This window comes from Setaria italica, chromosome III (genome assembly GCF_000263155.2).
Source record: "Setaria italica strain Yugu1 chromosome III, Setaria_italica_v2.0, whole genome shotgun sequence".
Lineage (NCBI taxonomy): Eukaryota > Viridiplantae > Streptophyta > Magnoliopsida > Poales > Poaceae > Setaria > Setaria italica.
The window spans coordinates 25,875,688-25,886,836 of NC_028452.1; the positions used below are offsets into that span (position 1 = coordinate 25,875,688).

General features: G+C 47.5%; 1 protein-coding gene and 1 long non-coding RNA gene across 2 annotated transcripts; both read left to right on the forward strand.

Moving 5' to 3' along the window:
• Window positions 1-3,597: 3,597 nt before the first annotated feature.
• LOC111256634 lies at window positions 3,598-7,133 on the forward strand. Its single transcript, XR_002676747.1, has 5 exons — window positions 3,598-3,906; window positions 4,317-5,234; window positions 5,423-5,584; window positions 5,684-5,885; window positions 6,859-7,133. It is a non-coding gene; the product is annotated as an uncharacterized LOC111256634 (long non-coding RNA).
• A 549-nt stretch (window positions 7,134-7,682) lies between these two features.
• Window positions 7,683-8,922, forward strand: LOC101769455 (probable carboxylesterase 18). The gene has a single exon (XM_004962344.3). The coding sequence runs from the start codon at window positions 7,685-7,687 to the stop codon at window positions 8,720-8,722; it is 1,038 nt and encodes a 345-aa protein (XP_004962401.1). The 5' UTR covers window positions 7,683-7,684; the 3' UTR covers window positions 8,723-8,922.
• The last annotated feature ends 2,227 nt before the right edge of the window (window positions 8,923-11,149 follow it).

The following is an 11,149-nucleotide window of genomic DNA, read 5'->3' on the forward strand; positions in this document are numbered from 1 at the left end:
AAAACAAAGTAACTGAATTAAGCAACTCACCAGCCTAACATCTTCTTCTTATGTCCACAGGATTCGCTTCTCGGTCCTAACAACATCATCCCCACTGTCGACATTAATACACTTATCATTAACTAGTGATGAATAAGGGGTTGTTGTTTCTTCTTATGATGGCGAAGTGTCCAAAGGTCGTGGCGGTTTGAATGGGACAAAATGAGAAGGTCCCCCAACTAAGTGACAATTTTGAGACATCTGAGGATGATTCTTGATAAAGTTTGTGATGCCACCAGGTAGTGTTGAATCATTATCCCTGCAGAAAACAGTACAATTGGATAAAGGATTAAATTACTGAACACGTCATTTTGACACATTAACATTTGTACATCATGTATGTCAATAGAGTTGAAGCTTGTCCCAAGTTGAAGCATTCAGTAAAAGCATCAGCTCAAAGAATATTCAGTAAAAGCATGTTCCAAGTTGAAATATTTCTACATTCAGTGCTTTCAGTACTTCCTCATCACAAGCAGTTATCCACAAGCATGTTCCAAGTTGAAATATTTCTACATTCGGTGCTTTCAAGATCCACCAAAGAAAATGTGGAACTAAACAAGCAGCCTTATCCCAGTACCAGGATCTCAAGTTACACTACTGACATTTTCTAACTACTGAACCTATCAAGGTAAAGCAAAGGAACCTGTCAAAGTAAAGCATGAAGGACATGAACAATGTATGTGAATTACAGTGCTCTAACTCATGTCCAAGACAATAGCTAAGATAACCTAAACACCTAAAGCAGGAGAGTGATGCCATGTTAACAGGACTATGCATCCTTGGTACTCCTAAAAGAACTACGGAACCAAGATGTATGCTACTGCTCAGGAAAAATCACAAGCAGTTATCAAATCACATCCTACCTATTTTCCATAGAATTTTAGATCACTACTTTTCTATAGAAAGCTCCATAACAATTTTAGATCTAATTTGACTGCAATCACTGATTCAGAGCAAACTATTTAGACCTAATTTGACTGCAATCACTGATTCAGAGCAAACTCATAAAAATTGAGAGCAGGCTCATAAAAATTGAGATTGATTTATTACCATGTTGATTGATCCAAAGCTTGAGGACGCATCCATGGATGAGCAATCGGACTACCACCAATTCCTTGGTTCCAGAAAGCTGCAGCCGATGGAAAACAGCCAGTGGACGTTGGGGTGCCGGTGAGGTTGGGGTCGCTGAAGGACGATGGGGATTGAAAGGAGTCAATACCTTCTGCTGCTGTCGTGCCTTGCTGCTCCACCACGACAGTCGCCACCACCCCCTTTCCCCTTCCGTAGTGCTGCCGCCACGCCATTCTCCTTCTGCACTGGTGCCGACACCACCCCCTTCTGATGCTTTGCCGACGCCGCCCCCTTCCACTCCCACACCGTGGCGGCCTTCCGCTCCTGCGCCGCCTCCGCCTCTAGTAAATCACGGGTCGCCGCCGCATCTACCTGACCTCGACTCATCTTCGATTTCTTCGAGGGTTGGGAACGGATTGGGGAGCCGAAGGGGAAGTAGTTTTACGGGGGAAATTGGTGCGGAGGGAAGGAATTTGGCCACCATGTTCCCATGCCCCGCGCCAAGTCTCTGGCGCCGTACGGGATCGAGCTCCGCCGTCGTGTGGGCGTGCAACGCTGCTGGAGCGGGCAATAAGGCTTTGGAGCACGAGCTCCCGTCGTCCCTTCGCGAGGCGACGGCGCTCTCTTCTCCCTTCATTAACTGATGTCCACGTCATCTTTTTTTGTCATCTTTTTTTGGCCACCGTGGAACCAAAAGACGACCCACCGACAGGCATTGTAAGTGCCCTTATATTATTTCTGGATAAATTTGAGATTATTTTTAGGATGGAGGGAAGTATCATGTAAAGCTAATTTGCGATGTCTTCATTGTTGTTTATCAAGGTGCCTAGGTGAACATAATCCCTGCTGAAGATTACATCTTTTCTTTTAGATCGCTGAAGATTACATCTACAACTGATCGTGCGAACTGGCAAACGGACTCTGACATCCACGAACCTGTAACGTTTTATTCCTTCTCAATGGCATGCAGTAGGCTTAATACATATATTCTTTTGACGCCAGGTGAACCGATTTCCTATACCATGCTCTATATCATCCACGAACTGTGTGATTTAATTGTTTGTGTCATATATCATGCTCTACATCATCCACACTTCCACCGCTTCATATTGCAAAGCATTAATTAGTGCATATCAGGATGAACTGATGAAGACATCGTGCAAGTCCCTGAAACTCTGAATAGTGGAGAAGTAATGCAGTATGTATGCTGTGTTGCATTTTCCGCATTTTCACCTGCCATTACAACATGTCATTCCATTCTGATATTTGACAAGCAAAAACTTTTGCATACAGTGAACTCTTTCCACCGTTACTCCACTGTTGCCTACTACTATATATGCTAAAAGAAAATTTCAATTGTGGTCTGTCTTGCATTAGCCAACTATTTCTCATTCAAAAGTTAGTGCCAAATGTACACTACTAGAAAAATAACCTCTCGTCCACGACCTCAGTACCGGTCACATTTGGACCAGTACTATTGTTAGCATTAGTTCCGGGTCCAAATTTGAGATCCCCGAAGGCTCTTTAGTACCGGGTGGGGGCTCCACCCGGTACTAAAGCTCCAACCGTCGGCCCCTCCCCCCTTTCTCCCTCTCTCTCAGCAATAATTCTTATCCTACTGCTCCCGTCCGCCCATTCTCTATCTCTCTCTCTCCCATCTGCTCCCCTCCCCTCTCCTCCCCACACTTTATCTCCTCTCTCGCAGCAACGCGACGCAGCGCCGCCCTTTGCTTCCCCTCCCCTCCCCCCTCCATGCGGCCCTCACCGGCGGTGAGGAGCAGTGGTGGGGCGAGGTGAGGTGGCGGCGGCCATCAGGGCGGCAGGGAGCGGCCGGCGGAGCGACGGCGGGTGGGCGGCCGGAGCGGGCGCGGAGGCCGACGACAAGGGCGGAGGGGGCGGAGGAGGCGGGGGAGGGGCTGGCAGAGGCAGAGGAGGTGGAGGTGGATGGGGCCAGCGGCGGTGGAGGAGGCGGAGGCAGGGTGAAGGCGGAGGAGGTGGAAGGGGCCGGCGGCGAGCAGACGAGGCGGAGGAGGTAGAGGGGGCCGGCAGCGGGCATAGGGAGGCTGGGGCCAGCGGGGCCGGTGGTGGGCGGAGGAGGGGGAGGAGGAGGAGGTGGAGGGGGCTGCCGGCGGGCGGGGGGAGGGCGGGGCCAGCAGGGGATTTGTTTTTTTTAATTTTTTAATACCATATAGTACCAGTTATTACAACCGGTGTTAAAGGACCCCTCTAGTACCAGATTTGCTAGTACCGGTTGCATAACCGTTAAGATTTCTCTAGTGGTAGTTGACCAGGTCAAGTGATAATTCAGTTGACGACTTACGTTATTGTTCAGGTGAACCAGTAGAGCTATTTCTGATGTACGGTTGATTCCATCCAGCTGGGGGAAACCGCGCCGTCGCTTTGTTGGTGGGCCAAATTGTTATTGTATGTAGCTCTCTCAGCGCAGTAACCTGGCCCATGAATCTAGCCCAATCCAACCCGCTCAACCCTAACGGTCGTATCTCCCAACCAACATCCCAAGCGGCGCCGCCGTTCGTCGCTGCCGACCACGCCTCCACACTGCCGTCGCGAGGAAAGCAACCGCGCGCCCGAGACCGAGAGGGTCGTGGGCGTTGCCTCTTGACCTCAGGCGCAGCTGCGGCTCGCCGGAAGGGAGAGGCGGCCCGCGGGCTCCGGTCTTCCGGCCTCTGGTTGTCCCGAGCAAGGTAGGCGTTGGCGCAGCATCGGGCAAGGCGGCGGCGACTGCAAGCACGTGGCTCGCCAGTTCCGCAGCAGCCTGCAGGCAGCAGGCCACAGGTAAATATCGCTATTCCATCCGATCATCTCCGAGCAGCAGTTTTCTCACTGGATGAATTGTCTATCGTACACTTTTGCAAATAAAGTACAGAATAAATCGGCTTGGAGGCATCGAGGGAATGGAATATGGATAGGCTAAGAAATAGCACAGGGAAGCAATGCTTGAATGATTTACATTTCTTGAGTAGTTAAGTATGACTTTTCTGTACAAGTTAAAGATAGTGACGCCACGAAATGCTTTGAAGCAATGAAGAACATGACTCAAATTGTGGTTTCGCTTTATTGTGTTACAATTTCTCCAAACTAATAGAGATCTGTCAAACATGAAACATGAACAGTATTTCTGCTATGTGAACCTTGAGTTTAACCTTTTCTAAGTCAGCTTAACTCAACTGTTAATCTCCATCCAGGCAGTGCTATGGGAGACCAAGAAGGTGTCCATGGCAAGTGGGGCCGACCGCATCAGCGCCCTCCCTGACGAACTCCTCCACCATGTGATGTCCTTCCTTCCCATGCATGAGGTGGTTTACGTCGCTGCTCGCCCGGTGCTGGCTTGACCTCTGGAAATCTGCCCCTGCCCTGTGCGTCACTGGTGTCAAGGATTGTGACAATCCCAGATGGTTTATTTAGTACGTTGACAATCTGCTCCTATTACAACACCCTGGTACCCGCCTGGACTCATTCAATCTCAATGAGTGTGACTTCAGTTTCAAGCCATTCTTGCCCACCTATGATGTGGATGTGAATACGGGGTTCCAGATCGCTTTGCTGTGCCAAGCTCGTGTAATCTCATTGCACACCAGCCTTGGCATCTATGTTGAAAATTGGGACCTGCCTCTGGAGCTACCAAATGTGCCTATCATCTCCCAGCACCTCAAAATATTGGATCTTCAAAGGTGACTTTGAAAAGGAGCACTCTCGATTTCTCAGGCTGTCCTACGCTGGTCAACCTCAAGATGAAAGAATGTGATATTAATGGGAATGTGCCATCCCCATTCTTGAAACATCTCAGCATTACAAGCTGTTACTTTGTGACACGTTCCTTTCGTGCTAGGATTTATATGCCAGGTCTTATTTCGCTGGTCTTAAGTGAGTGTACCCATAGGACTCCGCTGCTCGAAAACATGCCATTGTTAGTTTTGGTGATTGTCAGAGTTAAAGACTGTGAGAACAAATGTTCTAAGAGTACCTATGGGGATTGTGGTGATCATACATGTTTGTGATGCTATGATTTTGACCATGGTGCTAATGATCGGCGTGGTGAGTGCTTGCTTTTGAAAGGTTTATCTCAAGTTACAGAGTTGGAGCTCTCCGTTGATTCAACAGTGGTACGTTTGCTTGTACTGGTTCAGTTTGTGATGATTACCATTCGCTTAATGCAAGCTGCAATGTGTTTTGTTCTTCCTTCCATGCAATCAAACAAATAAAAGATGATCTTCTGCATGGTTCACTTAACATTTACTGCTAATATTTATTAAATCTCATATATGATCTTGATCTTTTGCACTCTGCCCAGTTTATTGTCAACAGGGATTTAAAGTTGTGCCCTACATTTTGCAAGTTAAAGACTTTGTTCCTTAGTGCATGGTGTCCTGGTGTTGCTGCTGACCGTAATGTGTTAACTTGCTTCCTCCAACACTCACCAATTATGGAGAAGCTGGTTCTCCAGCTTCCTAAGGTATTGTATTTCTTTTATATATTTGAGTAGCTATATAGTGTTAGCACCATCCATTGTTGGCACTTGACTGATCTTTGTAAACAATTTTCTCCCCTTTAGGTGCCAAAAGATCGAGTGGGAACTGAAAGTAGTTACAAACGATCAGAACACTCATTTATATGCAGTCATCTTAAGATAGTTGACCTCAAATGTGAAGAAGTTGATGGGCGGGTTCAGGAAACTTTGGAAATATTGAGTACTTATGGCATACCACTCGAGCATGTTAATATTCAACAGACTGATATGGTTTCTGGACCTTGATGTGAGTTAACTAAGAACACACACATATTCCATCTATGTCTGCAATTTGCCAAAATATGTAGAAATTATTAAACCATGTGAAGAAAATGCCTAGGCAGTTAGAGAGATGTAATTGTTAGAAATTTGCATGTGTGCACTTGCTGGTTTGTGTGTTGTATAGAAATATAAACGAGCCATACTAGAAAGCACTATCCACAAGTTTCAACTAAACTACAAGTATGAAGAATCTGACGCATCACATGATACTTTTTTAGAAGCATTGAGTTGTTTAGGTGTTAACATTATGCGTTTGGTGCTGTTAGTTGCTGCAGTTGTAAAGTGAGCAATGATTATCTAATTTACACAAACAGATTACTCACTATTGTGTTGGCTACGTTACTTCCTCTTTACTTTTTGCATCTTCTGCAGCAGTATCTTATTACTCTGCTACCATTTTTAGTGGAACTGTACTGATTTTTGTTCCCCTCTAAGTGAATGCTAACATCTATATTGGCAGCTGCCATTCTATATCCAGCTCATTTTGATTGATTTAGCATTGATCCATATTTTGTTCACGGAATCATGCATTTGAAGATTTGGTTATTCAAAGAAGCTAGGTTTTCCCTTATGTAAGTTGCATGTTCTGATTTTGAACTCAGATACCGCATAGAAAACATATCCTAAACATTCATACATCCCCCCTTAGAACACCATGTTAATAGATGTCGGACTGTAAACTCCACTGCTCCTTGCACTGCCTCAGATCCTGCCAATTAAAATAAAATAAGCAAAGCATGGCTCATTTTGTTTAGTAATATTGTCTTAGTTAACAATATGTATATCAAGTTACATGTTGGGTTCAAGTGAAGTTATTTTTTCATTAATGGCTATAGCAGTTATCCATATTTTGAGCTCGCTTAACATTTTGCCATTTCGTGAGGACTACTCTCACTCTTATTTCAAATTGATTATATGTGCCCTTTTGTTTTACATAGGTACCTTAAATCTTCCTGTAAGAGGACCTGCTGGGCTACTGAGTGATCTACTATCTCCTTAACCGTTTGATAAAAACGGGGTAGCTTGCTACCATGATGTTTGTGTCTTGTCTAATTAAAGTTGTTTATGTAGTAGAATAGAATGTTATGAGTTATGACTGGGTAGTATGACTTGTATTCAGGACATGCTTTAACAAGTATCTGGTTTTCGTTATAGCACTTTCAAATATTCTAGTATATCATTCAGTAATGCAAATCAAATAACCAAAATGTGATATATGTTTTGGTAAGTGCAGAAAGTGATAGACTTATGTTTCATGCAAAAGAGGAACAATACAGAACCAGCTTGTTCATGTACTAAAAAAATGCTAATGTACGTGAGAACATTCAGCTGGATTACCACGTCCTCCATCTGCATCACAATTCACATGCCGGGCGGCATCCGTCCGCGCGCCGCGCGAACCAGTGAGTTGGCTGCGCTGCGCCAGGAGCCCAGGACAGATGATGCCGCGTTGTTTCTGACTTGAGTGTCAGTCGGATGGACTCTCTCTGCTCTCTCTCTTTAATTCTATCCACAGATCTTGGATCCAACGGCACGAGCAGACCGATACCCCGCAGCCTCCGGACCTTGACGGATCATCTTCTCATCAAACACGCAATGATTCATCACGCACAGGTTGAGCACAGAGACGTGGAAAGAAATTGTTCGAGCACAGGGACGACGTAGAGTGTAAGCACACAAGGATTAGAAGGTACTACCGCAACGCAGTATATATACCGCAAGGGACTGGAGTGTCACCACACTTTCAAGCAAATAAAGAAAGAAATGGCCGGCTCAGACAGCGCCCGCCGGAAGCCGCCGTCCCTGCCGTGGACGGTGCGCATCCAGACGACCGCTTTTGCACTCGTTCACCGCGTGGACGGCAGCATCCGGCGCTCCCTCTTCTCCCTCGGCGACCGGAAGAAGCGCGCCACGCCCCGTCCGGACCCCTCGGAGTTCGTCCGATCCGCCGACGTCGGCATCGACGCCTCCCTTGGCATCTGGGCGCGCGTGTTCTCCTTCTCCCCCTCGGCCGTCGCCGCCGCCGACATCCCGTACCCCGTCGTCGTGTTCTTCCACGGCGGCGGCTTCACGCTCCTGTCGGCGGCGTCCCGCACCTACGACTCGTTCTGCCGCCGGCTCTGCCGCGAGGTCGGGGCCGTCGTCGTGTCCGTGAACTACCGCCTCGCCCCACAGCATCGTTTCCCGGCGGCCTACGACGACGGAGTCGCCGCGCTTCGCTACCTCGACGGCACCGACCTGCCAGCCGACCTGGTACCGGTCCCCGTTGACCTCTCCAGCTGCTTCCTCGCCGGCGACAGCTCCGGCGGCAACATGGTTCACCACGTGGCCCAGCGTTGGGCGTCCATGTCGGCGGCGGCGTCTCCTCCCCTGCGCCTCCGCCTGGCCGGCGCGATCCTGATACAGCCGTTCTTCGGCGGGGAGGAGCGGACGGTAGCCGAGTTGGCGTTCGACAAAGCCTGCCGCACATTGTCGATGGCGCGGGCGGATCACTACTGGAGGGAGTTCTTGCCCGAGGGCGCCACCCGGGACCACCCGGCGGCGCGCGTCTGCGGCGAGGGTGTTGAGCTGGCCGGGACGTTCCCTCCGGCGATGGTGGCAGTCGGCGGGTTCGACCTGCTCAAGGACTGGCACGCGAGGTACGTGGACACGCTGCGCCGGAAGGGGAAGATGGTGAGGGTGGTCGAGTACCCGGACGCCTTCCATGGCTTCTACGCGTTCCCGGAGCTCGCCGATTCCGGCAAGTTCATGGATGACATGAAGCTCTTCGTGAACGAACATAGATGCAAGCGTCCTGTTTAGATGATCTGGCCGTTTCGAGCATGCATGGAGAATTGGAGATTACGTGGAATATAATCCGCGTCAAATCTATGCAATGTCACGCACTATATATAATACTAGCTACCAGAGCTTCCGTGCACTGTGCACTCGTCGAATAAAGACATCACGCTATGTATAATACTACCAGCTTCCTCGTCGAATAAAGATATCCGTTGCTTAAATTAAAAATTAATAAAATCATCGTGTCATAGTATAGGCTGATCGATTGATAAACACGTTTCTACTGAATTTGGGAGCTTATTCAGTCCATGGCAAAATCATATCCGACGATGCTTCTGCTTTCTGGCCATGGGTTCCTTTAACTTGTTGCCGAGCTTAGAGGGGTTATGGGTTGCTCCTGGTTCCTGCGCCTCACCAGCCACTAGAAGTCTAGATCGAATACCAGATGGACCTCCGTTGCACATCTGGAGTTGCATCCCAACCACCGAGAAACATCATCGGAGCTCGCCATCATCCCAACTCTCGGAGCTTCAACTACCTCGCCTGCATTTCAGAGTTCGCTGGAGTAACGACGTTTGTCCATGTCGCCGCCTTGCCGGCGAGCTCAAGAAAACAAACGCAGTGAAGAAACAGAGGGTCGCGGTCTTGTTTTTTGTGCTGCAACTAGTAGCGTGTTCTGGACTCATTCTTTGATTAAGCAACGGATTACAAACTGAAACTCCGGCCTCCCTGGGCCAAGATGCGTGCGCCACTCTCCCTTCATGATGCCTTCCATCCCAAACATTAGGAGCATGAGTACGTCAGAGCCCAACCACGATTAGCTATCCCTGGCCATGCGCCCTACATCGACAATTGGTTGAGCAAACAACTAACTCGAGCACAAGAATAATTATTCAACATTATTCCTAAATCTTGTAAACTCTACTCTACCTGAAGTAGACCAATCTTCTTACAAAGCTCCTGAAACTTGACTCCGCACAAATATTTTGTGGGAATGTCTCCTAACCGCTCATATGTTCCCATGAGCTTCAGTTAAATTTGGGCATTGTTGCATTATTGGCATACTCCCAGATTAGATGAAATCATGAAAGCGTGTATCAGTGTGTTTGCATTGGTCGTGATGCACAAGATTTTTAATCAAGGAGATGGCTGACTTGTTGTCCACCCTTAGCACGTGCCTGGTACCTTTGAATCCAAGACCTCAGTAAGCATCAGTGCCATCCAAAAACAGCATAAGAGGCAATAGTTGCAGCAGCTATATACTCAGTTTCACAGCTAGACAAAGCCACCACTTATGTTTTGCCGACTACCAGCTCACCAGACTATTACCCAGGAAGAAGCCACCACTTTCGGCTATCAACTTCTCCAGCCAGATCACTATCACTTGAAACCCATCAATTTTGGCTGCTCATTCTTCTTCCTAGCAAAGAACAGACCCCAGCCACATATCCCATCAATGTACCTTGGAATATCTTTCACTGCTGCAAGATGATCTTCATCATGTGGCTCTTCCATGAACCTACTCAATACCCTATTGAAAAAGAGAGATCAGGCCGTGTATTGATTAAGTACCTGAGGGTACCAACCAAACTTCTGTAAGTTGTTCCATCCACAACAGGTGGACAGGTGCTCTCCTTACTGAGTTTGTGGCCGAGGTTCCATGGGTATCTCGCATGTACTGCAATCGCCATCCCTGCCTTCTCTAAAGTTTTCGCAGCATAGTTGCTCTGACTGAGAGATATGCCATCAGTCTGCTGCTTTACTTCAATACCAAGATAATAGTGCAGCAAAACCAGATCACGCTCATCTTGAACAACTCAGTCGTCATCTCCTTCTTGAACTTCTGAATACCAGAGCTGCTACAGCCACAGTGATCACCGTATCATCAACATAAACACCCAGCACCAGACTGTAACATCCCACTTTTTAAAGTATTTTAAAGTCACTAAAAATTTAGCCTTTTAATTTTTACTACAAACTCAATTATTTGTTTATTTTATTAACTATAATGATCCAAAAATATTTCTTACTTTCAAACCTGCATAAACATAAGTTTGTGTGTTGCATTGTTTGCTCCCACTCTATTGAACCCTAGGTTTCTCAAAGCACCTCTCTCTATTCAAACTTAAGTCCCTTAAAAGTCAAAACTCTTGCAAAATAAACATAAAACCTACCCTAACCTCTAAACAAACACAGCCCAATCCTCCCATCAAGCCCAACCCGCCAACCCTTCTCTCTTCCATTTTCTTTCTTTCAGCCCAATATAACCTACTCATTTTCCTTCCCCGTCCTCTCCTACGCTACAGCCCACATCAGCTTACCTCACGACCCCACATACCCCTTCCCCAGCTCGCCCCTCCCCTTGGCACGACGTGCCACTGCAGTAATTATATGTCTCCACCAAGGTAATTCCTTCCTGTCGTCATCCTTTTCACCATGAACCAGCGA

What these genes read in the sequence shown, in the direction of transcription:
- LOC101769455 (XM_004962344.3), top strand. Translation starts at nt 7,685, where the DNA reads ATGGCCGGCTCAGACAGCGCCCGCCGGAAGCCGCCGTCCCTGCCGTGG.